This window comes from Fonsecaea nubica (genome assembly GCF_001646965.1).
Source record: "Fonsecaea nubica strain CBS 269.64 chromosome Unknown Scaff36, whole genome shotgun sequence".
Lineage (NCBI taxonomy): Eukaryota > Fungi > Ascomycota > Eurotiomycetes > Chaetothyriales > Herpotrichiellaceae > Fonsecaea > Fonsecaea nubica.
In genome coordinates this window covers 43,442-68,163 of record NW_019173709.1, presented here as the reverse complement: position 1 = coordinate 68,163, position 24,722 = coordinate 43,442, and the positions used below count along the sequence as shown (strand labels likewise).

The following is a 24,722-nucleotide window of genomic DNA, read 5'->3' as shown; positions in this document are numbered from 1 at the left end:
CGACAGTCCACTCTTTGATCCGGTCATCTGTCGAGACCATATACATAGCCTTCCGCCTTGTATACCATGGTCTTCTCCTGGCGGCTTGGGGTGGATGAAGACCATATCTTGCTTCCGGACGAGACGAGGGAAAAAGGAGTCAAGGCGCGTGGCACGGTTGGAGAATCATACCATGGTTGTGAAGTCTCTTCTTCTTCTCCCATTGGGATCGAGTTGAATCCGCCATTGGCTTTTCTGTACATGATGCATATATGGACACAACGAAAAACCAGAACGATGTCACCTATGAAAGGAGGGTGTTGGGGGGGAAAGAATATCAGTACAACGCCAGCAAATACACTTGATTCCCTGCCTGTTGCCCCAATGCGTTTTTCTCCCTCTACTCTGGTCTTGAAGTGACCCTCGAATCTGTGGCACAACATCCCCTTGTAGGAATCAACGGGACAGTTTGCGAGGTGCATCCGAAGGGAGCTTGATCGTTTTGCTCCGACCATCAACTTTCCTCAATTTCAGCGCGTCGACATCGACACCCTTCAACGTGCGCACCTATAGCCAGGACGGTTAGTCTGGTATCTATAGCAACAACTAGACGATCGGGGGGGGAAGGGGTTGTTCTAGTGTTGCAGAGGTGGTTGCAATAACGACAGGATTTCGGAAACCAAACGCCCTTACATTCAAAGCCCGATTGTCGGCAAAGAAATTTGGATCGGTGCTCTTCCCGCCAATGCTCGTCCCGCAAGTCGAGCAGAAGGAATGTGCAATCTTCTCTGGGCCAAAGGTGTAAGTGGTGAGGTCATCAAAACCACTGAGCCAGGTGATGTTGGACTCCAATGGGTACACCATAAGATATCCATTGATGGTACAGATAGAGCCTACAGACAAGTCAATCAGTTCAGTCCCATGCCAGGAGACTTAAAGCCTGGTCTACAGGGACCAGATTGGAGTTGGGAATCCTGAGACCTACAATTGCAGCTGGTCACTGGGCCATCCTCGACAGGAGGTGAGAGCTTCATGGTGAATCTAGTATCGGTCAATATACCGGCGTCGCTTGTGAGCACATTCACTTGCACACCTAACTCTGCCACAATGGCATGATCCTTCATAGGACTTGGATTTTGGCTTCGCGGTAGGACTGATTGGGCTATTGAGGTCTGACATCTTGCCTTGTTGGTATGCAGATTCAAGCTTGTGCTACTTTAGCTAATGTCAGCTGGGTCGAAGAACACTTCTCAATGCTATCCTTGCTAGTATTTGAGGGTGTACCGAGTATATAGTACTCAAGACTCGCCTTCTAGTATTGCCCCCCTGTCGTGTGCTTGATGGTGTCGATCCCCCTTTCGGTCACCGGCGTTGCTCAACTTCCTGGTCGGGCAACGGACAAAGATTACTCCGAGGTTATGGATAGCCTGATGGATTTTGCCAGAAATACAGGCAAGATTCGACGGTGAATATTTGAGCGGATGCCGACGCAGGATGGCCACTCAGAGAGCGAGAAAATTGAAAGGCTTGAAGCTGTTGTTATCGGCGACGTCGATGGGTGGCACCTGGGAGACCTGGCGACAAACAGCTGGATGAATAGGAGTGTGAATGGTCAAAGCAGTTGCATTAGCATCTTCGCCTGCCCATTTCATGATTGGAGGGGAAATGGAGCGGAGTACTCAGTCGAAGAAAGGAGGGGGATGAAACTGGTGGAACACACCACCCCGTCCTTGGAACCTCAGTTGAGGCGGCAAGGGTCGAGGGGTCTGGAAAGGGTGAAAAAGCCTTCCTACAGACTAAGCAGGGACAGCCGACAGGTCGCATGAAGCACCCTACCCTTGGCGTCGTCTCCTACCATGGCCATGGTATCTGTCTGGTCCTTTCGTCTGATCCACGTTGCAGGTTGCTCGTTGTTTATGGGGTCCATCCTCTCCATCATGACGCAGGCTGTTGCTTGTCAAAAGCACAGACGTGAGGAACAGTGGGTCCAGCATGGATAGGATCTGGGTGGGCGTACCGAGGACTCCTACCCCATGTTCTTATATGAGACAAAGCTTCGGCTGCTGTCGGCTTATCTACTTGTACGGAACAGTCACATTCCGGCTTGCTGGGGGAGGACGACTGTGCTCGAAAGGGAGGGTGAGAGGTAGACTTGTTGGCGAAGTACTGTACGAGTACAAGTTGTGGGAGGGCGGGACATGAGACCCAAGATATATCTCCTTCGATTGACAAATGGCGTGGCAGGATCCCAGACTGATTGGTATCAAGATTTGGTCAATGTGACTTTCGCGTTTGCTGGCAAGATGGCATCACAGCTAGTTTCCCGTGAGTAAGCGAAACCCCCGTGTTACCCCCGTGGAGTTCTTCTGCTTAACGCCTAGAGCGTAATGCATTGTTCCTCGTAAAACTGGGGAACAGTAGTCCTCCCCAACGCCAGAATTGACCATGCCTTATGCTTCGGCACAAGCCGACAGGGTGACAAGTTACACGAGATGGTGGTGCGTGACACAAAGCATGCGCAATGATGTGATTCGGCCCGGGGCTTCTTGTTCTCATGAAGGTTGCCGAAAACGTGTGGGAGGACTTTGGCAGAGGGAGGTCTCACAACTGGTAGAGACCCATTTAGCGTTGATGCCTTGCGCCCCTGCAAGGCAAGGTTCATGGGAGCGGGCGAAAGCGTGGGGACTCTGAAGTATCAGGCAGCCTCCCTCAATCTGCAGATGGTAAAGAACAGATGATCATCCAGTGTGTCCCAGATGACTGCTTTTTTATCAAATCCTACACATTGAACAAATGGGCTCGCCCTGCTCACTAGAGAGCGCGCCAAACGGAAACGAAGGATCCCTGGTGCAGGATGCGCAGGATGTTGGCCGCGGTGATTTCGGTGACTGACAACGATGACTGCGACGTCCTTCGCTTTACGGCGGAGCTGGGACGGAGGGTTATCGATGGGCTAGTCTTCCTGCATCTTACGTTAATGAATTCAAAAAAACAAAGTCTTTGTAAGAGCAGGGCTACTTCGTGACCAGGCCTGTACCCCCGCTGTCTGTCTCTCCCAAGAAGAAACTGGGCGTAAGCTCTTTCTGACTTGGGGGTGAGCCGCGAGGTCGGAGAAGCTGATCTGCAGGCCAATTTGTGGCCAGGAGGGGAACCAGACGACTGTCTAGACTTTGGTCCAAGACGCAGAATGTGGAAGCGAGAAGAGAAAAAACACAGTGGTTTAGGCAGCCCTCCAAAGTCGGGGTTGGGCAAAAGCAGCAAATCACCTGCACAAGTACCAGGGCCCCCAGTCAGATGCACACAGAGGTTACCAATGACTGTGCCAGATGCGACACTTTTTGGCTGGGCTGCCGCCCGCTGCCCGCAAGCCTCTACCCGTTCCGAGTTCGTAGTCGAGTGATGGCCCGCCAGGCCCGCCCATATCACGCTTAGCGCCATCGCCGTCGCACCACTCATCACCCACCAAAAATTCCTCTTTGAACCGTCTCTCTCTCTCGTCAGCCACTTCGCACGAACCACGCAATTCCCCCTCCTCCCTCTCTATTGACCGCAAAACCTCCCTCTCGTCGTACTTTATTCCTCTCCACGCCGCACCATCCACACGCATCCCGCGTTCTCTGCATCATCCCCCCCAACCTCCATCCCCCGTCCTCGTGCCTCTTACTGGTTTCTGCACTCCGCTCTGCACGACGGGGCTTGCCATTGCCTGATCCATATCTAGCCTAGGATACTCCGCCATGCCAGTGTCGACGGGACTGCAACCAGCTACAAGCATAACTGCAACCTAGACCCCAACAATTGCCCCGTACCGCCTCCTTACAGAAGCAACGAAGATCCCGCTGCATTCGAAGACCCTTCTTCGTACCGCTCTCCAGACCTCCAGACTCTTGTCTGCACGCCCACCCAGCATCAGACCCAGGCCTTGATTCTCGGCTGCCCACTCTCCCTCGCCACAGGCCATGAGGAGCAGCAAAAGCAATAAGTCCTCTCCTCATTCTTCGCGAGCCTTACTCCCGGAGGTCACCTGAACAACGTTCAGTCTGCGGCGACCCGGTACCTGCATTCGAAGGAAAACTCGCTCGTGCCATTTCTGCATCCCACAACCTGTTGCGATTCTTTCTCCCACGAACGCCCTCTAGTCCATCTTAGTCTGCGCAGATACCTCATTTGACTGTCTTCCGAAGTATTGGTTGAGACCGAAGGGGAAAATACACAAGCACGGGCAAATTTCAAAGACGTCGCAACCACACCTACGCAGAGTCTACAACGGGAAAGACAGGCTCTCTGCGCCAAAATCAGCTGCGCCTCCACCCCCCACAGACTGCTTCGCGGCGACAGCCCAGCCGTAAGAACCAGGAGGCTGTCTGAATCCCCTCGTCGACTTCCACTGTGAGTCTTGGCTGTGCGAATAATTGGTATTCCGATCATGCTGCATAACCCGTGATATCAATTGCCTGCATCGCCGCCTGGACCAGTGCCAGGCTTCCGGGCTCGTTGTGACAGTTGGCCGTCACATATCATGGCAGAGCTAGACTCTGTCGAACAACGAGAGCATGATTCGCTCGCCCAAAACGGCTCATCCGACGATGTCAAGGCCGCCGACGGCGGCGCCGAAAATGTAGGCGGACCGCCGCCGAAGAAGAGGAGGAGGGTTGCGAAGCCAAACCCAGACAAAAAATTCGAGTGCAAACACGAGGGTTGCGGTAAAAGCTACTCTCGTGCTGAGCATCTCTATAGGCACCAACTAAACCGTAAGTCATCTTGCCCGGTCAGTTCTACCCCCTCTAATTGTCTCTCGAAGATACTCCCAAGACCATCTATCGTTGCGATTATCCCGATTGCAGTAGGTATTTTGTACGTCAGGATCTTTGTATTCGACATCGGGAACGACATACAACCCATGGCTCTCAGCTCCACAAGCGGGATGCCTTCGCTCAATCTACCTCGAATAACCAGATTATACCTGCGATGGCACCCCAACAGCACCTTGGCCAGCCTCAAACTTATCCAATGGCTGCTCCTAGCGTCAAGAGCGCTCAAGAGAGCCAGCCTCTCGGCCCGCCACAGGGACATCTAATCGATAATCACCACTACGGACAGCAACCTCATATTGCCAATAATACTGGGCCTACCTCGGTGGCGTCCACCGAACAAAGATTTCATCATCCCGCGCCGCAAAATACTGTTCCCAGGCCGGAACCCTCGGTACATCGCACCGGTAGCATGGGTAGCAACACAATGAGTCCACCGCAGAAACAGGAGAGCTGGTCTTCGGTTGTCCGAAGACAAAGTTTCAGCAATGCGGAGCAGAGAGGAGAGCAGGGTGCCTATGCGCAGCAGGCGCAAGGAAGAGACAGGAACTCGGGGCAGAATGTCCCACCATCGCCGGTTCGGCAATATTCCGGCACATCCGGGCCTCCTATGCAGCCTGTGCGAACACAATCCGACGGTACCATGGACAGAAATGCATTGAATAACGGCTATATGCAGTCTGTCGATATGGCTTCCGCTGCTGCGTACTCTACTGCAGGCTACCCATCTGCCGGCGTGTCGCGAACGGCCGACGCTGCGTTTGCTGCTGCGGTTTCACATGGGTTGACGAGGAATGATCCATTCCCATACTCTTTGCTCAATACCAGCATGTCAAACGTGGATATCAGCACTGGTTTTGGCTTTCCGGTTTTTGGCGGAGATGAATTTACTCAGACGCCATTCGCTATGGACGATTTTACGCAGTGGCTCTTCAACGATGCCCAATCCGGTTCTAACGGCTTCTCGCCACCCAATTACGTCCCTGGTTATAGTGGCCACGATCAGCAGCAAGCTCAAGGTCCGTATTTCTCTCAAAGTCCTTCATCATCTGGCAATAACTACTCTACAAGCGCCGGCCTACAACACCCCATGAGCGTTACCAGCATTCTAGACTCAACAGTCACTAGTCAATACATAATGTCTGAGTCCAAGCGTCACGAGCTCCTCGATCTGATGCAAACCCAATTTGTCGAACGTCCACACGATGCGGTGAAAAAACGAAAGGACTCCGTGTTTGAGGGTGACCTTGACAGTGACGGTCATATCTTGAGTTTGCGAATGATGCACACTTATATTGGTTCCTATTGGTACCACCAACATGCGCAGTTACCCATTTTGCACAAGCCGACTTTTTCTGCCGATCTGACGCCCAACCTTCTGCTACTCATGGTCATCGCCATTGGCGCCGCGACATTGGACAAAGCGTACGGCACGACTTTGACCGATTCTGCGGCGGAGTTTGCCAATTTCGTTGTTTGGCACCTCCGTTGGGAAATTGTCCGAGATGTCGATTTCAGACCTCCTGCAAAGCTCTGGGTCTTCCAGACTCTTCTACTTATTGAGGTATATGAGAAGATGTATGCGACACGGGCGCTGCATGAAAGAGCCCATATTCACCACGACTCGACCTTGACCCTCATGCGCCGCGGCAGTTCCCTTCTCGGGCGTTCAGCATCCGATTCCCCGCCTAGTCTCCGAGGAGAGCAGGACAATGGGCGGATATCGGTACCGTTTACTGGAGCGGAGGCCTCCAAATCCGAAGATTCCTGGCATCGATGGATCACTACCGAAGCAACACGTCGTGCCGCGTTCGGAGCATTTGTGCTTGATTCTATTCATGCAACGATGTTTGGTCATGCCGCGAAGATGGTTGCACATGAGATGCGGTTGCCTCTACCTTGTGATGAAGGCCTCTGGTCGGCTGTCTCCCCTTCCGAGGCTGCTCGAGTTCAATCCTCGTTACAGACCAATGGGATTAAGCCAATAATGTTTCTTGAAGGCCTCAAGAGAACGCTAAACGGGCAGAGAGTCCGCACCAATTCTTTCGGCCGTACCATCATCATGGCGGGTCTTCTCTCCGTCTCGTGGCATATGACTCAAAGAGATTTACAAATTTCCTCCCTTGGGCCGCGGACGGCAAACTCCTTTGGCGGACCAGACAAGTGGAAGGGCGTTCTGTTGCGTGCATTTGACAACTGGAAGCGAGATTTTGACGAGGCTCTGGCTGAAGCCACTCCGGCCCCTTCCTCCCCGTTGCGGACTCCAGTTGCGCCTCCACACCCGATTTTACGCCCGGTCGATGATGAAAACATCTTTGAGTCACGAACAGTGCTCCACCATCTTGCACATATTGCCGCCCATGTCGATGTTGTCGATTGCCAAGTCTTTGCTGGCGCAAATAGACTTCTCGGGCGCTCAATCACACCAAAGGATTACAGTGTAGTTCGCGAAAAGATCGAGCGATGGGCGACAAAAGCCTCGGCAAGAGATGCAGCATTCTATGCTCTCAAATTTATCGTTCAGGTTCTCATTCCACCGGACGGCGATGGGCTGGATGGGATCAGCGGCCGCTTGTATGGCCACGCCAGCCCAATCCTTCCTCAAGCATTCGAGCACAACCAATATATCGCCCGTGATGACTTTCTGTTGAATCGCCCTTGGGTGTTGTACATATCAGCCCTCGTTGTCTGGTGTTACGGTTTCGCGCTAGAAGGCCCGATCAAGCCCCCGCCTACCGAAGCGGAATTCAAAACCTATGAGCAAAAGGAGCGAGACATGAGGCAATATCTTGAAAGAGTCGCCGGCGTTCGGGCACCTGATGATCTTGAAAACGTAAAAGGCAAGAACCGATGCCTTGGCTTACTCATGATTTTGAAGGAGTCTTTCGAGAGCACAAGATGGGAGCTCACGCATGAAGCTGCAGGCTTACTGGGCAATGCCTGTTCCAAACTGAGAGGCGTCGACGAAGATAAAATCGTGGGCCCTGGCAGTCTAGCCAGAGACGATCCCAATCTGGCATCAAACGGTTATTTCTATGCAAGCTCCAACGGTCACGTCCACGGCAACCTTCATCGTGAAAACAGTCGAGAGCATGTAACTGTCGCCAACGCAGCCAAGATCTAGGTTGCGGAGCTGACGGCTCAGGCCTTTACAAATTCCTTTCCTCCTTCTTTGACGCTACACAGGGTCGAGGCAGAAATAGTACAGAATATCACCCAGCATAACGGAAAAAGCAGCAGGCCACCACACTCGGCAGGTTTCTCTGGTTCAATCACTGGAGGAATCTAAACAACTTGGGCGTGAAATAATAACGAACTTTTCTTAATGCTGTTACTGGATGCTAATGTTGAGGGCCATGAATATCAAACCTAGGGTTCGACGACATGTTTTTTGATTTATTTTTTGTGTTTAAGCAGGCGGCTATCTGATACCCCATCTGTTGTGACTTTTGTCACGTCATGTTTATATCATTGTTCATATCATGGTTTTTATCAAACTTGACAGAAAAGACTGCAGCATAAATCCCTCCATTACCCCGAAGGGTCGGCGAGATAGCATACGGCATTCGGAATGGGGCAACTCTTTGCCACTTGTGCAGCAATTCATGGTTGGAAATTTATGCATACAGGTTTGCTTTTTCCTGGCTAAGAGCTGCATGGATATGGTGTACTGAAATTGCTTTTGCGGTTTGCAAGGATGTGCACATGGAGGTCCGTGGAAGTGTGGAGTAGGAGCACATGTTTCATGCAGAATGATGCCAAAGCTGGGTTGAGCAAGAGGTGCGAAGTTGGAACGATGGGATGCTTGTTCGTCCTATGGCTTGCGATCACTGGTTTGAGCTCGTTGTTTCTTATGTGGGATGATATATCGGGGGCTCGAACGATTTCATCACGCGGCTATCAGTCTACCGGTCGATCAAACTCAATTGCGGTTCGTCATCTGTTTCAGCTGTGGTTGTCTGTCATTACCGAATTGGATTCAGTTATTGCTCTCTTCGACGATGGCAATCTGTCTATTTGTTGCATCACTACCCGTGTGGATAAGGGGGGTCGCAGCAGTTCGCCGGGGACGACTTCAGGACGGATGGAATGGCATCCAACATGTCAAGCCACGCTGGACCTCTTCACCGGTTCTCCGCATCTGCGTGCAGGTTTTCAAGGTTTACCCACTGTCATTATATCGCACGCATCTTTCAGGGCACAGGAAGCAAGGGGGGAGCGAAGGTTGGGAAAAGGGGGACAAAAATATGGATTATGAGGGATGTCTGCATTGACGGATGGATGAGTGAAATGGAAGCATGTGTGGGACTGACCGGCCCGATGGATCAGGACTGAATCGCAGCAGGGCGGAGCAGTGAGCGAATGGGTGAGGGATGAGGCTGAGATGAAGAGCCGGGAATGCAGAGAGAGTTCATGAGTAGTTGTAGTCGAACATAACGCCCCTTCAATCTATGTGGTTCATTGTGTACCACAGATTCTTTCATCTCATTCTCGACGATCGCTTTTTGTCCAGATATTCCAGTCAAGATATAATATAATACACTATTCCGGTATTGGCAACGGCGACGTCGTCGTTACACGGGCCCGCTACGGCGACTTCCTCTTCCTCCAGCTCGAATGCTTCGTCGGATCCTTGACGATCCTGTCCCACTCCCTGGCCATGTCGGCGTCGGGCCCGTACTTGAGGCGGGCGGCCTCTGCGGCCAACCTCGCGTATTTTCTGGCGCCGTTGGCGCTGCCCGCGGCGTTGTACGTCAGGGCGGCGTGGCCGTAGGCGTCGTCGAGAAACGCGTCGAGCCCTTCGCGGCGGTACAGGGCGACGAGCATCTCGGCCTTTTTGACGCTGGCCGTCGAGTTGGCCGTCCACTGCGACAGCGCCCACTGCAGCGCGATCATGTCCTCGGTCGCCTTGTCCGCGTCCGCCACCGTCCGCTCCGCCGTCGCCGTGCACCGCGCGCACGTGCACCCAAAGTGGAACGTCGATTGGAGATACCCCTGTCGGTCCGCGTGCAGCCGCAGCGGCGGCGCGTACGAGATGGTCACTTCCTCGTCCGGCGCGATCGGTCGCACCGCGTGCACGTAGTGCGTGAGCAGTGTCGGTGAGAGGAAGTATTGTGCACTGGGTTTTAATAAGAGGCCGGGTTAGTTATTCCACGCTACAAGACGGTCGCACGGGGTGGATGGAAGGCGATTGGATTCAATTTTGCGTGGAGAAATGGTAAAAGTAGCGATCAAGGGGATTCAATGGGGGACAAACTCACTTGGGCGCACAGGCATGGTTCATCCTCGACGCCTCTGGAAACACGGCCAGATGCATCCGCCCACCAACCTCCATCTCAAAGGCATTCGCCTTGACCACGTCCTGTACCACCACGCTCGGCTCGCCGTAGATCTTGGCGAGGTTGAGATAGACGTCCCGGCCGGCCGCGGGGAGTTGGTCCACGGCGATGCGGAGGAACCTCTCGCGCTCGGGTGTTGAGAGGACGTTCTCCATGTGCGCGAGCAGGTACGGGGTGTACGCGGTGATGAGGTCGCCGCGCTGCAAGGCCCGTGACGCCAGCATGCCTACCCCTTTGCCGGGGATTGGAGCCGTGTACCAGGGCCTGTCCGCATCGCTGTTGGGGTTGATGCCGCGGGAAGAGAGCGCATCGGGATCCTGGAAGGGCAGCAGCGTGGCAAACTCGTCGGCAATCCGAGGCGTCGTGAATATCGATATGCCCCGACCGTTGCTGAACGTCGCGTCCGTGTAGACGCACAGTTGGTCCTCTAGCTCGTCCAAGTACTCGGTACAGACTGGTCTATGGGACCAAGGAGAATCATCCAAAGCATCGTCGAAAGAGTTGTCGGTGTCGGTGTCGGTATCGGTATCGGCCTCCGCCTGCCCTGAACCCCGGACGAATCCATCACCAACCGTGCTGCCCTCGTCGGTCTCGATAGCACTGTCGCTCTGGAGAATTAGGTGGTCTTGATGTGCCACGGCGGGCGCTTCCAGCGCGCTCGCTAAATGGACAGGCTGAAGAAAACATAGCACCGCAAGGACAGAGGCCAGCTCGGTCTTCATACTGACCAAAAACAACGATAAACAGGATTAATACAAGACACGGTCGCAAATGCAGGAAACACAGCACACAACGAAGGGATGGGAGCGAGAACAGTGGTAGTAGGAGCAAGAGGTTTCTGTTGGCGGGCGTTCATTATTGTCAAGTGTGAGCATCTTGAAACCTGAAACGTGAAACACTCTGCCCTGGAGCGCGTTTCAGGTTGGATCGAATCAATCCCCTTCACGATGTGCTCGAGTACCTCGTAGTGTGTCCTTACCGGTAGGAGAGGGCAATCGACACCTCGATATTGGTGTTTGGGAGGATACAAGAATCAGGATACGCCATGGAGAGTATCTGATCTCTATTATTATTATTTTTGCTGTTCAGAGTGTGGAAGAGGAGATGCGGGAGATCCGATACGAGATGAGAAATTGTAACGGAAATTGGTACCGAATATTACAGGGTGGCATGTCAATCACACGAAAATAACAAGTGTAATTGCCCGCGTTAATTGACATCTTGTTTGGATCAGGGTCTTGATTGCAGAGACGACAGTGTTGTAGGCATAACAATTTCTTTAGACTTTGCCAGTATGGCCAAGACGAAGTGAAGTCCGCCATTGATTCCTTTCCTGTAGTATACATCTACTTTTGTGTACGAGTAGAGACGACGTGCTGTCTCGCGAGAGTTTTATCCGCCGTGCTAAAGTTTGACGCGCTCTTCAAAGATACTCGTATCTGGCGCCCGCTACCAAGAAGCGTCCGTCACTCTAGCCGAAAGTGCATCGCGGACAGCCACCAGCTTGGGTTGTCGAATCGACGTCATGAGTTCTCGGAAAGTCTGCAAGCTCATACAGCTTGACAATGACCACCGGGTATCATATTGGTTCCTCTCTTCTCTTTCAGTTGATAAAGTTCACGCAAAACCCATGCAATATCAGACTCCCAAAGACGAAATCAGCAAACGCTCTTTCGGAACTGATTTTTGTGTTCTCAACCAATTCTCCGGTCACACCATCGATAGTTTTTGTTGTCGACTTTTTCGTCGTCGGAGACGCACCTGCGGGTGCTTTTTCGGAGGTTTGCATGCGTAATGAAGCGGTAAGAACAAATTGGCCTACGGCGGCGGAGAAGCCTGAAAGGAAGGCATTGAAGGGCTGTATTTGCACGACGGGTCAGCAAAGTCATCGAATGGAAATAGGGAGACATACATAGTTGCCAGCTAGCACACAGTAGACGAATTGCAGACCGCCAACCACCACTAGCCAGGCCATGAAGACATCCAACAGCATGGTCCGCGAGGGGGTATCTTGTAGGTATTTGTTCCAGACATGGATGATGATCTCTTGTGGAGATGAGCGAGGAGATAATGTACTTGATTGTAGAGGCTTGATAGGAGCTGGATTGGAGGTGATGGATCCGGAGGGTTTGATGGTATGTGATGCTGCAGCAGGAGGTTTGGCAGCGCCGCCAACAGGAGCAGCTGTTTTCGTGGCAGGAGACTGAGCCGCAGGTTTCTTCGCCATTGTGACAACTGTTAATTGTTGTGAGGATCGACTAATTCAAAGAGGCTGGTTGAGGCATTGAACGCATGTGTCAAAAAGCAGTTGTGAGGCAACGTGGCCAGCACCAATGCATGAGGCCGTTTTGGGAAAGCGAATGGTGCTGCCCTAACGGTACAAGGTCGGACTTTGTCCGTCTCCACCCATTACGTGCCCAATTGCCAGCCTCGCCTACTTGTGCCGAGGGTGTCGGCTGCTAGTTTCACCGGCATGAGCTTAACCACCTTTAACTTTCCCGCCCCTGAATTTGTACGTCAAGCCCCCGTTCTGGGGAACCACCACAGCACATGCTCACAATCAATTGTTGTTGTTTTTCTTTTTTATTACCCTGCACAAATCATCACTCCACCGACTCGTCTCCAGTCAACGCCATCCTGCCCCTCTTCCAGTGGGTGCCTTTGACCCTCGCGAAGCTGAAACCCTCTGACCCTCCGAACCAGTCGCATGGGTTCCTCCAGAGTCAAGATCGCCCGCGCCTAATCCGCGAGCACAAGCGCCGTTTGTTATCTTGGATGCTGTCAAAGAGTCTCCACCCCTGGTCGGTCGATGGGAGAAAAAATGCGTGCTACCCATGATGGCTGGCAACTCGCGAGATCAACGATTTGGCGAAACATGAACCTGCTCAAAAATGTTGGCACTGCCATGCTCCACACACTACCTGGCCGACCTGGCTCGACTGGGAATAGAGCACGTGTGCTCGATTGGTGATTGCTAAGTTTTAGTTGTGTACATAATTTTAAAAGAGTGGGCTGGAAGTCTTTGACCCATCGCACATCAACCGCTACCAGCCTGCTATTGCGCGTTGGCTTCCGTAGTGTCAACGGATATGAATATCCACGGGCACTGGGGTTGTTTAGTCTCTTTCAATATGCCGTTCCTTTTATCTCTGCCTTCGCCCTGCGCGTATCTTCGTCTTTCACACAACAGTACTGGTATATGCAGGATACAGGATGCGGTGCTTTCTGTCGTTCGTTTTGGCCGCTGGCGCCGGGATAGTGGCTGCTGCTCCCTCTGCACACGAACCCAGGGAACCCCATCTTCGAGCACGCAACATCATTGACAGCACGAGCATTGCCGACTCGTACGACTTTGTCATTGTGGGTGGAGGCTTGGCCGGTCTCGTGCTTGGAGCGCGTCTGTCAGAAGATTCGAACCACACGGTTCTTGTCCTCGAGGCTGGTGGTGACGGAGACGAGTTTCGAGAACGAATAGGTGCGGACGCCCTTTCCATTGATAAATCACTCCAATTGCTAACCAAAGGGCAGACACACCTGCATATGCCTATTACGAATCGCTATGGCCGACGGAACTCAACTGGGCGTTCCAAACCACACCTCAACCGAACGCGAATAATTCCCAGTGTCCATGGCCTCGAGGCAAGGTCCTTGGAGGTTCGTCTGTTTTTCTCTGAGGTGCCAATGCGGGAACTGACTCGGGTTGGTTTATCTAGGTAGCTCTGCCATCAACGGAATGTACCTGAACCGACCGGGTGAAATCGAAGTCAATGCATGGCAAGCTATGCTGGGTGATATGGACGGCGCCGACAATTGGTCTTGGGACTCCATGTTCGCCGCGATGAAGAAGAGTGAGACATTCGGCCCGCCTGTCGATGCTTCCATTCAACAGGAGGCTGCCATCACTTTCAACCCGGCAAGCCACGGTAACCAAGGGCCAATTCACATGTCCTACCCAGGCTTGTACGTTCCCTGCACTATTACGCGTATGAACATGGACTAACCACCTACAGTACTTTGCCACTGGTTGGTGCGTGGTCCAGCACTGCCAACAACGCTGGAGTAGTTACCACACAAGACGCATACGGTGGTGACAATTGGGGCGCGTACGTCGCTACAGTCGCTGTTAACCCGACCAACTGGACGCGTTCATACAGCCGTTCTGGATACCTCGATCCGTTGCCACCACGTCCCAACTACGATGTTCTGGCCAACGCCCAGGTCACCCGCATCATCTTCAACAATACTTCTGGCGGGAACCTCACGGCCCACCAGGTCGAATATGTTCTGAACGGAGGTGGCAACAAGCTTACAGTGGGAGTCAACAAGGAGGTCATTCTTGCTGCTGGTACCGTTGGCAGCCCAGCTGTTCTTCTATACAGCGGTGTCGGGCCAAAGGACGTCCTAGATGCTGCAGGCGTCCCTGTCGTGTCAGAGCTTCCTGGTGTCGGCCAGCATCTTCAAGATCACATAGTAAGCTGCCGTTCTTATCTGTCATCAACAACGCCGACTGACTGAAACAGAGTGTCACCGTAACGTGGGACACGGATGCAGAGACTGCAGGCACGATATACAACGACGATGGCTCCAAAAAGGTACGGTCTGGACAGCTCCCAATCCACTTCAGACTCATTGGCTAACGGTCACAGAACGACCCTGCCTTCTTGTCATATGTCAACAGCGCGACCGCCTATGCGAATTCCTCGGTTCTATTTGGCAACGGAGTCCCCGGCCTTCAAAGCAGCATCTTGGGCGAAATTGACCAATTTATCCCGGACACGAGCACCGACGCGAGCGTGATTTCCGGCTACAAGGCGATTTATGGCACTACAGCAAACACTATTCTCACGAGTCCAATCGGGTTAATAGAGCTGGTCATTGGACTCAGCACTGACGGTTCTATCCAAATCGGAGCCAACCTCCAGCATCCATTCAGCCATGGTCAGATCTCCATCAATTCGTCTAATCCACTGGATTATCCTGTCATCAATCCCAATTATCTGAATCATCCTGCTGGTATGTGCTCTTCTTTTTGGCCCCTAGGTGGACCTTTAAGACCTTGAAACTGACTCCTTCATCACAGACGTTGAGATCCTGCGCGAGGGCGTTAAGCTCGCTCGTCGGTTGGGCGAAACTGAACCGTTAGCCAGCAGCATGACCAAAGAGACGTGGCCCGGCCCAGACGTTCAAACTGACCAGGAATGGGAGGACTGGCTCCGTGGAGTGATATTTACAGAATTCCACCCTTCTTCCACGTGTGCCATGTTGCCTCTCGAGCAAGGTGGCGTGGTCGACGCAAACCTGCGCGTCTATGGGCTGTCAAACGTCCGTGTCGCCGACGCGAGCGTACCACCTATATCATTCTCAGCACATCTTATGGCCTCGACCTATGGACTAGCTGAACAGGCAAGCACCGTTATCCGCGAATTCTACAACAAACCCAAGGTGTCGCAAAAACATACCAATTCAACGACGAACAGCACTAGCTTAAGCAACAATCAAAATTCAAGCAACGGGACTGCCATTCTGAATACGACGAACGTTCCTTCCACGACGAACTCCAGCGGTTCAAGCGACAACGACACCAACACCAATACCAATGGTGTAGCCTCTTTGAACAGCTGGCCCCTTTCCAGTACCGTGGCCATGCTGTGCTTGGCTATCAAATATCTTCTATGATGACGGATGTATATACCTATACTTATGCATATAGACAGGTGTTCACGACGGGTCCGGGAATAGCCTTGAGGTAATATAATTTTTAATGGTTTCAAACACTCCATATTCAGCAAGAGGTCTGCAAGTGCGCAGTATCCTTGTTTCCCTCCCAATAAGTCTCTGTAGAAGGGCTGTCTGTGGCGTGTCCTAGTACCTCGTAGTGCCAATGGAGTCGGAGTCAGGCTCGGCGGACGGAAGAGATCAGCTCCGAAGCGTTGGAGTTGCCCCTGCAGCAACGGCCTGCGGAAACGTCACGTCACCTGTCGAAATCGGATGACAATTTATTGATAGCACCAAGTCGAACTTCTTCCCCTTGTCCTGTCACCCCGACACTGGTATAGCGAGCCGATAATTAGATTGTCTTTTTTCGTGTCCAGATATAGCACGACGTACGCACCCGACGGAGAACCTGGCAGAATCGAAGTAGAAAGCAGAGCAGAGCAGAGTAAACCAAAGCAAAGAATGGTTCGCCAACCCGCAGTCTCCCTCCCTCTGTTTCTCCCCCACCACCATCGTCAACACCAACACCAGCACCACCCTTTCCCCACCTCCTCGCCCTCTTCGAAGAAGAAATTCCATGCCCCGTGGACAATAATAGCAAGGAATGAGTGAGAGAGAACAGAGTTACTAACATTCGTCTCGTGGGCGATGGGTGCACAGGCCTCCGAAGTCCCAGCATACATCCTCTCGGCGCTCACCTCGGTGGGTGGCATCACCGGCTACGTGCGCACGGGCAGTATCCCCAGCATCACCGCCGGCCTCACGGTTGGAATCCTGGTACGCAAACACACGCTTTTCTCGCCATGACCCGACCCGACCCGACCCAGAACGGCGCATGTGTGCTATGTTACCTAGCTATAGCCGTGTTACTTCTCGGCTGGTTGGCGTCTTCACTGTTTACCCTACCCTCCTTGTTCTCGAACACACCATACTCTGAGGAGGAGAAGTCTTGGCTAACGCAAGCGACCATTGTCACCTCCCCAACTGCAGTACGGTCTCGGTGGCTTCCGCATCTCCAAGAAACAGCCGTACGGCGTCGAGCTTGCGCTCCTAGCCTCTGTGTTACTCGCCGGCAGCAGCATCCCCCGCGCCATCAAGACGGGCAAACCCCTCCCCGCGGGGCTAGGCGTGTTGGCCGTCACGGGACTGCTCATATACGGCAGAGCGTTTTTGGCCAAGTAAGAGAGAGTGAGTGCGGGGGTCTGGAAATGGAGATGAGGAAGAGTTGGGAGAAATATGGGAAGGCGAGGCTGAGAGGGGGAATGGAAAGAAGTGAAATAGCAATGATGGTTGACGGGCGTAATGAACTTGGTAAAGCAGCCAATGTCCACCTGCGACGAGCAGATTAAGAAGGAAATATTGACATTCAAGGTCCGTCATGGATGGGGTATCTCGTTCATGTCCAAGGACTCGATAAAAAAAAAGCAGAAACTCCTCTCAACTCCATAACTTCTTAGAGCTCATCGCTTGCTCTAGCCGCTATGCTTCCGCTGTTACGATCCCAGCCGAAGCAGGTATAGTCGCTTGCCCGGCTTCACCTCCATTCTGAGGGTCCAACGTCGATTTGTTCTTCGTCTCTCGCCGCCCTCTAGTACCCCTTCTCTTGGACTTTTTCTGCACCACGGCCTCTCCATCATGCTGGCCTGCTCCGCTCGATGACGAGACCTTGACCTTTTTCTTTTTGACGCTCAACGGATTCGGACCTTTTGCTCTCTTCAACCCTCTGATCTTAGGGCCTTGCTTCTCTTCAGCCAGCAGATCGTCATCGTCGTCATCCTCATTTCCCTCTTCTCCTTCTCCTCGCTTCCTCTTGCGGGACGCCAGTCCGATCAATCCTTGACTAAACTTTTCCTTCTCCTGTGACCGGACAGTGCGCTCACTGACACCGCTCATTTCCTCCAGGATCATCACGCTGCGCTTCACATAGACGACCGGCACTCCCGGGATCAATCTCGCCCTCTCTTTCACGTCGATGAATCCCTTGGCTCGGGATTCCTTCTCGTCAGCGTCCGCCGTGGCCAGGATGTAGTGCTGTTTATTTTTGGCGTGTTCGTTGCCGTGGGGTTGACCTGCCAGGAGATCGAGGAGACAGCGAGCCTCGCTCACGACGCCCAGTTCCTGGCCCTCGTCGTCCCTGTGCTTGCAGTGCCGTAAGGGGACTTCTGTCGGCGGAGGGAGGAAATCCGGTCGTGGCGGCGGCCCTCTTCTTGCCTTGCCCTCTTTGTTGATGACCTTTTCCCAGTCCGCCATGATCTTCGCGAGGGTACACTTCGTCACGAAGATCCTGCATTGCCCGTGCAGCGTGTTCTCGAGGTATTTTTGCAGAGGCATGTGGAACGAGTGGCACGTCTTGAGGAAGTGGGAGTCGAGGAGGACCTGGTAGGGTTCGTGGAACGAGAAGCCCCGCTGGTAGGCCGCCATGATTTTGCGGTATCTCTTGCTCCGGCGGGCGCGCATTTTGGGCGCTGGTGTCGGACTGTGGTGGTTTGGCGGATTGAGAGGAGGACCGGAGTGGTTGGCTAGAGAGTTGTCGTTTCAAGGATTGGAAGACACGAAGAGAAGAAACGACTCGAGACGGACTGCGCCGATCAGAAGAACAGGGTTTTATTGCGTATTTACCACAGGTTTGTACAAAGTATTAAATACCTTTGCGAGCCGCTGCATTCATTATTGCACGAAACTTTTCTTTGCGGAGAAACCTCGCTGCCAAGCACTCCAAGTGATGGGGAAGAGACTGGCTCGAGCCTCATCCCCAATCAGGACGAGGGTGATGCCGCCCTATGAGTGAGTATGCTCGTCCCGGTCACGCGCGAGTCAGGGTGAGTCGATTGAACCGTCGCCAGACATCCCGCTTCTAGATCGCACGAAACGGCCGTTTCTAACATCGGGCTCCTTGTCAACCCATCTATCCTATTGTAGAAGCGGCCTCTCATCTCTCATGTGGCTTGAGAACTTTTGTTATTTCTTGCTCCAGGCAAGTATGCCGCCGTGCAAAGCCCGCCAAGGCAAAAGGTAAAATTCTTAATGTTAGCGGCAAAGTGAACAGGCCCACGGCCTTGTGCGGGGCACGCGTGGGACTCTTCCAACGCGACGTAAGGAACTGCGAGGAAAAAGAGGCAGTTGTAGATCTCTATAATATGTGTGCTATGGCCGTTTCTGATGCAGGCTGTCTTGTCTTGACCCGCGCGATTACAGAACACAAGGTCAGAAAAAAAGGGCAATTATCCGTATTGTCAAGGAAGGAGTAAACAGCCTTGCGCGCTAGCGGGCTCGGCCATGTGTCGAAGCTTTTGATGAATTCTTTTGAGACCTTCCATCTATCTTCGTGTCCTGAACAAAGGTCCTTTCCCATCCAGGGAGAGGATCCCATATCGAAGACGAACATCATTGAGCTTCGCGAAGAAGGGAGACTTCATTCCTAGGATATTTTGACCTCGGTAGTGGGGGGCGAGTGGCCGACGAGATACAAGGCCTTGTCAGTGCAATGGGAGCGGCAACGAGTCAGCAATTTGTACTTTTTATCCGACCATCAACATATCAATCGATGTAATGGAGAGTCATTTCCTCCGAGAACCGAATTCCCTTTGTCCCTGTGAAGGAAAACCCCGGCAAGTCGGAGGAGTTTGCAGTCCGCACAAATGATGTCTACCACTGTTTCACAAGAATTCCCAACGTAACCCGCAGTCTTCGACTCGCATCAACTCCGTATTCCTGGCATAAAAAAATGTTTGGATGTGCCGGCCCCTCCGACAGCGGCAGGGGGAAAGTATGAACATGCTCGATGAAAGCGTACGTGGCATGGCAATCAGTGGGCGGGTCCGAGGGATTTTTGGGTCTCCGCCTCGATACCCCAGACTCTGTGCCGCTGTTTTGGGGTAGACGACAGTAGGACTGGAGCAGTCTTACAAAGGCGGATATTCCTATCCTTCTGATGAAGACTCAAGGGCTGGTTACAAGGTAAGATCTCTACAACATACGGAGTGTACGCATACAATTTATGCCAACTGGAGGGGATCCCAAAGCAAACAAAGTCCTGGATTCTCGACATCCCACAACTGATCTCCCCCTTCTCCGCGTCTCTCCTTCCCCATCCCACGTCGTCCCATACCGCTCTCCTGACTCAGATACATCCTTGTCATGGCTTCTCGAGCATCGATAATCTGCTCCAGCCCCGTATTTTGGGCGCCAGATGGACCCGCGGGCGTTCGGTTAGCCTATACAGGCAGCAGAGACCGGGTCAGGAACATTCCGTCGCTCGAGGATATATAGATCTATCTCTATACCTCGTGGCTGCTGGGATATGTGGGAGAAAGTATCACTGTCTTGTGTGAGCAATTTTGTCTTTGTACTTCCTTTCTGTGGAAACCAATCCCGTCGACCGAGTTCAGTATGGCGACAAAGGTCCGCCAGTTCAATTGGTACAACTTCTGGATATGTTGGCTGGTCTCTCTTGGCCAAGTAGCCTTTGGCTACCCGGCCTCCATCATTAGCACAACCTTAGGCGAACCAAGCTTTCTGGTCTATATGAAGCTGCTTAGCCCGACCACGGGCCTGCCGTCCGGTGACGCCGACCAGCTCGAGGGTGCCATGTCTGGTGTTTTCCAGGTGTGATACGTCCCAGGCCTTCTCTCACCAACCCAGTTTATACAAGTCAAGCGCATGAATCTAACGATGGGGCAAAGGCAGGGGCATTTTTCGGCATCATGATAGTGAGCTATATCATGGACAAATGGGGCAGAAAGGCCGGTGTCGTCTTCTGCTCCTTTTGGTCCTTACTCGGTGGCGCGTTGATTTGCGGTTCGAACGGCACGGCCATGTTCATTACCGCCAGGTTCTTCGCCGGCATGGGAAGCTGGGGCTTCCTGGCAGTCAGTAAGTGCATATTTATACGCCACGAAATGCGCAAAACAAAGGAGTATTAATATCCATCTTCACAGCGCCTGCGTACAGTGCTGAGCTTGCTCCGCCCGCACTACGCGGCTTCTTCGTTGGCCTCAATGGGGTCAACATCGCCATCGGCTACTCGATTGCAGCGTACACGGGCATGGGCTTTTTCTATGTCAAAGAGCCCCAAGCTCAATGGCGCGGCCCGCTGGGCATTGCGCTCTTCTTCCCGCTCCTCATGCTTGTCATGCTTCCCTTCGTCCCGGAAAGCCCGAGATACCTACTCATGAAGGGCCGCGAGGAGGAAGCGGAGAAGATTGTGCTCCGGCTCCACGCCATTCCGGGCGACGAGGACCAAGAATTCGCGCGAGGCGAGTTCTACCAGATGCGCAAGCAGGCCGAGTTTGATCGTACCCTGTCGGTTTCATGGGTGAGCAGAACACAACATACCTGACCACCTCGCCCCGTCCAGATCTGCCATGCTTGCCCCCAGAACTAACTTTTGGTCACTAGTGGGACATGTTTTTCAAGAAATCGTACCGAAAGCGAACGATCCTGGCCATGGGTTTCGCCTTTGTCGGCCAGTCTACCGGGGTGCTGGTCATCAACAACTACGGCCCGACGCTGTACAAGAGTCTCGGCTACGGCACCGAGGACCAGCTCCGTCTGCAGTGCGGCTGGATCACCACGGCCATCATCGGTAACGCGATCGGAGCGCTGTTCATGGACCGCATCGGGCGGAAACCGCTGATGCTGTTTGGCGTGGGCGGGTGCTGCTTCTGGCTCATCATCGAGGCAGCCATGGTCGCCAGCTTTTCAGGGACCGACAATACCTCAGGTCTGGCGATGGGGGTTGCGGCGTTGTTCTTGTTCGAGGTCGTCTACAGCTGTGGAGTCGACGTCGCGGGAATCGTGTTTTATAGCGAAGTGTTTCCCAATCATCTGCGTGCCAAAGGTAAGCTGGATCCTTTTCCATGGAGACGTGCAAAATGCTCAGTTGCTTACCACGTCACCTATAAAACACAGGTGTTTGCTTGTCCATGGCCGTGGTGGCCCTCACCGACCTTGTCTATCTGCAAGTCACTGCCACGGCATTTGCCAACATTGGCTGGAAGTTTTACCTGGTACGTGACCGTCACCCACCCGTCTGCCCGCCCTCTGCACCAGCCTGGCTGTTCTCTCTTTCCACATCAGGAAGAAACTGCGGGAAATAATATCTGACAACCTCTCTACGTACATAGGTCTTCATCATCATCTGCGGCCTCGGCACCATCACCATGTTCTTCCTCCTGCCGGAGACCAAAGGCGTGCCGCTCGAGGAAGTGGCCAAACTCTTTGGCGACACCGAGACCATCATGGTCTACGCCTCGGACATCCACATTGACCACAACACGCACGAGCTCGTGGTCAGTGGTAGGGATGGTACCGTGGTCCACCCTGACTCCACGGTCGAGACGACCAAAGGCATTGCAGCAGTTACTGAGAAGAGCGATGGACCGCGACACACCGAGCAAGTGTGAAGTCAATCTCGACGAGGTCCAACACAACACACGGTGGATACGGAATAGGTAGGTAGGTAGATAGATAAATAGGTCGCTTCTGTACCAAGCTCAAGGGGCTGCATGGTGGGAGGCTCAAAATTACATAGACGACTTATGGCCTGGATATTAGAATAAGTCTGAATAGGTAGGCTTATATGGCGGTATCTGATTCAGCGTCCAGCGTCTTACCGTGTTTGGGATATGAATGGTGCATGGAATGCCTCATTCGTACCTGGAGCGATTGGTCGTCTGTACGGTGCGGACAAGAAATAGAAAATAGAAGCCGATTTTGTTCACGACTTTGGAAAGGTAGGGAGAAGAGCTATGCAAGTACCTACAGCAAAAAAAATCATACAGCAGGACAGTGGGTGTAGAAGAAACACAGACAAACAGGACAAACAGAGAAAACAAGCAAACACGACAAACATGACAATCTCGGATGCCCGGGGCCAGGCAGCCAGGACATCAACATCTTTTCCCTTTCTGACTTGTCACAGTTTCGATTCGCGAGTAACGGGTTTCAAACAAACACCTTGGCCTTTTTCCGCCGGTGCCTAAACATTTGAAGACGCCACCTTTATAGGTATCTTGCCTCGCGTACTCTACCCAGTAGCTACAGTTGATGAATCACAAAGCTATCATGAAGGCTTGATTGAGGTAAGAAACGCCATCTGTTCTGTTCTCGCCCTTCAGAAGCAATTATGACCACCTTGTCCTGAGATCTATTGGGCTTGAGATCAACCAACCATACAAACATACATATCATCTCAGTGGCCTTTTCGGAGGAGAAGCGCTGTCAAAAAACAAAGACAAAGACCGGAGTAACAATTTCTATGCTTCTCTTCACCACAGCTCAATTCGTCGCGACCATGATCGCCTCGTCCTGGCTCAAACAGTCCATCATCACCGTCCTCTGCGTCCTCGGTATCCCCTCGTACCTCTCGGCGCCGAAGCCCATCTCGGTCCACCTCAACGGGCAGTCGAGCGTCACCGTGCCCGCCAACCGGGCCGTCGTGTCCCTGCACATCTACGCCGAAGGGCCCAAGCAGGACAAGGTCGCCAATGAAGTGCGCACGACTGCCGACGACGTCCTGGCTGTGCTCAGGCCGCTCGCTCAGCTCCCCACCGTCAACGCGTCGGCCAACAATGGCGACTTCGAGTATGAGCCCGCCGTGGCCGACCTCTCCGTGACGACCTTCCGCAGCTACTCGTGGCAGAAGCCCGGGTCGCTGCTCTCGCGCGAGACGCCGCAGTACCAAGCGAGCATGGAGATCGAGGCCGAGTTCCGCGACTTCGACCCGCTGGGCGCGCTGCTCGCGCAAATCTCCAAAACGCCCGCCGCGTCGGTACAGTCGCTGAAGTGGACGCTCGACGACGCCACCAAGAAGCGACTCTTCTTCCAGTGCCGCTCCGCGGCCATGGTCGACGCGCTCGACAAGGTCCGCGCCTACGTCCGCCCGCTAGGCATGGACAAAGTCCGCGCCATCAAAATCTCCGAGAGCCACCGCCTTAGCCGGCACGTCGTGTACGGGGACGTCGACGGCCTGCGTTTCCAGCGCCACGGCGCCATGCATGACGAACTCGTGGACCACGCCGAGATGCGTGCCGCGGCCGGGCCCGGGGACGAAGGGGACGCGGCGACCGAGACGTTCGGGCTCGAGCCGGGCACGCTGGAAATCGCCGCGCAGGTCGAAGGTGAGTTCTGCGCGTGGAAGACGGGCTTGGAGGCCTGGTTCAGGAGGGGCGGCGTCTGAGGAGCTGGACTGAGCGGGCTCTCAAGTCTCGTCACATCTTGTCTTGTCTCGTGAGGTTATTATCACATCTTGCCATATTCCATCACCTCAATATCACTTCCCTACGAATCCTGGCATACTCGTGCAAGTTATACAACTGCACCAAAGAAAAAAAAAAGATACCCTGCTACTGCTTTCTTTCGAGCCCCGGTTTCTTTCGAGGTTGAGCATATTCAGATATCACGCAATATCATTCGATCATCCATCCACTCGATTCAGTCCGTTCTCTTGATATTTTACTGTAATCAATACATTCGTTCTGTCCTATTGCCATCACACAGCTCAGCTTCTCCTATGACTGACTCTCAGGTACTGATCTGTATCAACATATATCAACATATAGACCATGTAATATTTCGTTGACCCTGGCGAGGTTATGTCAGATCACAACAAATCACAACAGAATAAATCCGTTCTGAACGCAATTCCCGGGCACGTACGTCTACGAGTCACTCGCTCCTTCTCGACAGTTATACCTCGTTACACCGATGATTTCTTTCTTGACAGGCCAGACAAAATTCAAAATCTGTCAATTCGTTCAATTTCTAGATTAGACTTTTAGACTTTTGTCATTTTCATCTTCATCCTTCTTTTTCCTCTCTTTCGGAACCATTTCGGAACCATACACATGTTCCAAGAACCTCTTTCGTCCCGTCCAGC

General features: G+C 53.0%; 9 protein-coding genes across 9 annotated transcripts; 5 read left to right on the top strand and 4 right to left on the bottom strand.

Annotated features, from left to right (window-relative positions):
- Positions 1-435: 435 nt before the first annotated feature.
- Positions 436-1,013, bottom strand: AYO20_05927 (hypothetical protein; the record flags this gene model as incomplete). The annotated part of the gene is made up of 3 exons (XM_022644218.1): positions 436-546; positions 673-872; positions 965-1,013. The coding sequence occupies 3 exons, from the start codon at positions 1,011-1,013 to the stop codon at positions 436-438; spliced, it is 360 nt and encodes a 119-aa protein (XP_022499744.1).
- A 3,485-nt stretch (positions 1,014-4,498) lies between these two features.
- Positions 4,499-7,914, top strand: AYO20_05926 (hypothetical protein; the record flags this gene model as incomplete). The annotated part of the gene is made up of 3 exons (XM_022644217.1): positions 4,499-4,730; positions 4,781-4,833; positions 4,891-7,914. 3 exons carry the CDS (start codon positions 4,499-4,501, stop codon positions 7,912-7,914), a joined length of 3,309 nt encoding a protein of 1,102 aa, XP_022499743.1.
- A 1,463-nt stretch (positions 7,915-9,377) lies between these two features.
- AYO20_05925 (hypothetical protein) lies at positions 9,378-10,851 on the bottom strand (the record flags this gene model as incomplete). Its single annotated transcript, XM_022644216.1, has 2 exons — positions 9,378-9,909; positions 10,052-10,851. 2 exons carry the CDS (start codon positions 10,849-10,851, stop codon positions 9,378-9,380), a joined length of 1,332 nt encoding a protein of 443 aa, XP_022499742.1.
- An 881-nt stretch (positions 10,852-11,732) lies between these two features.
- Positions 11,733-12,356, bottom strand: AYO20_05924 (hypothetical protein; the record flags this gene model as incomplete). Its single annotated transcript, XM_022644215.1, has 2 exons — positions 11,733-11,987; positions 12,042-12,356. The coding sequence occupies 2 exons, from the start codon at positions 12,354-12,356 to the stop codon at positions 11,733-11,735; spliced, it is 570 nt and encodes a 189-aa protein (XP_022499741.1).
- A 986-nt stretch (positions 12,357-13,342) lies between these two features.
- AYO20_05923 (hypothetical protein) lies at positions 13,343-15,805 on the top strand (the record flags this gene model as incomplete). Its single annotated transcript, XM_022644214.1, has 7 exons — positions 13,343-13,604; positions 13,658-13,783; positions 13,843-14,089; positions 14,140-14,599; positions 14,650-14,721; positions 14,776-15,142; positions 15,210-15,805. The coding sequence occupies 7 exons, from the start codon at positions 13,343-13,345 to the stop codon at positions 15,803-15,805; spliced, it is 2,130 nt and encodes a 709-aa protein (XP_022499740.1).
- A 687-nt stretch (positions 15,806-16,492) lies between these two features.
- AYO20_05922 (hypothetical protein) lies at positions 16,493-17,026 on the top strand (the record flags this gene model as incomplete). Its single annotated transcript, XM_022644213.1, has 2 exons — positions 16,493-16,621; positions 16,835-17,026. The coding sequence occupies 2 exons, from the start codon at positions 16,493-16,495 to the stop codon at positions 17,024-17,026; spliced, it is 321 nt and encodes a 106-aa protein (XP_022499739.1).
- A 297-nt stretch (positions 17,027-17,323) lies between these two features.
- Positions 17,324-18,301, bottom strand: AYO20_05921 (hypothetical protein; the record flags this gene model as incomplete). Its single annotated transcript, XM_022644212.1, has 1 exon — positions 17,324-18,301. One exon carries the CDS (start codon positions 18,299-18,301, stop codon positions 17,324-17,326), a length of 978 nt encoding a protein of 325 aa, XP_022499738.1.
- A 1,932-nt stretch (positions 18,302-20,233) lies between these two features.
- AYO20_05920 (hypothetical protein) lies at positions 20,234-22,248 on the top strand (the record flags this gene model as incomplete). Its single annotated transcript, XM_022644211.1, has 6 exons — positions 20,234-20,449; positions 20,527-20,716; positions 20,782-21,158; positions 21,242-21,683; positions 21,755-21,852; positions 21,970-22,248. The coding sequence occupies 6 exons, from the start codon at positions 20,234-20,236 to the stop codon at positions 22,246-22,248; spliced, it is 1,602 nt and encodes a 533-aa protein (XP_022499737.1).
- An 890-nt stretch (positions 22,249-23,138) lies between these two features.
- On the top strand, positions 23,139-24,023 carry AYO20_05919 (hypothetical protein; the record flags this gene model as incomplete). Its single annotated transcript, XM_022644210.1, has 1 exon — positions 23,139-24,023. One exon carries the CDS (start codon positions 23,139-23,141, stop codon positions 24,021-24,023), a length of 885 nt encoding a protein of 294 aa, XP_022499736.1.
- Between the last annotated feature and the right edge of the window lie 699 nt (positions 24,024-24,722).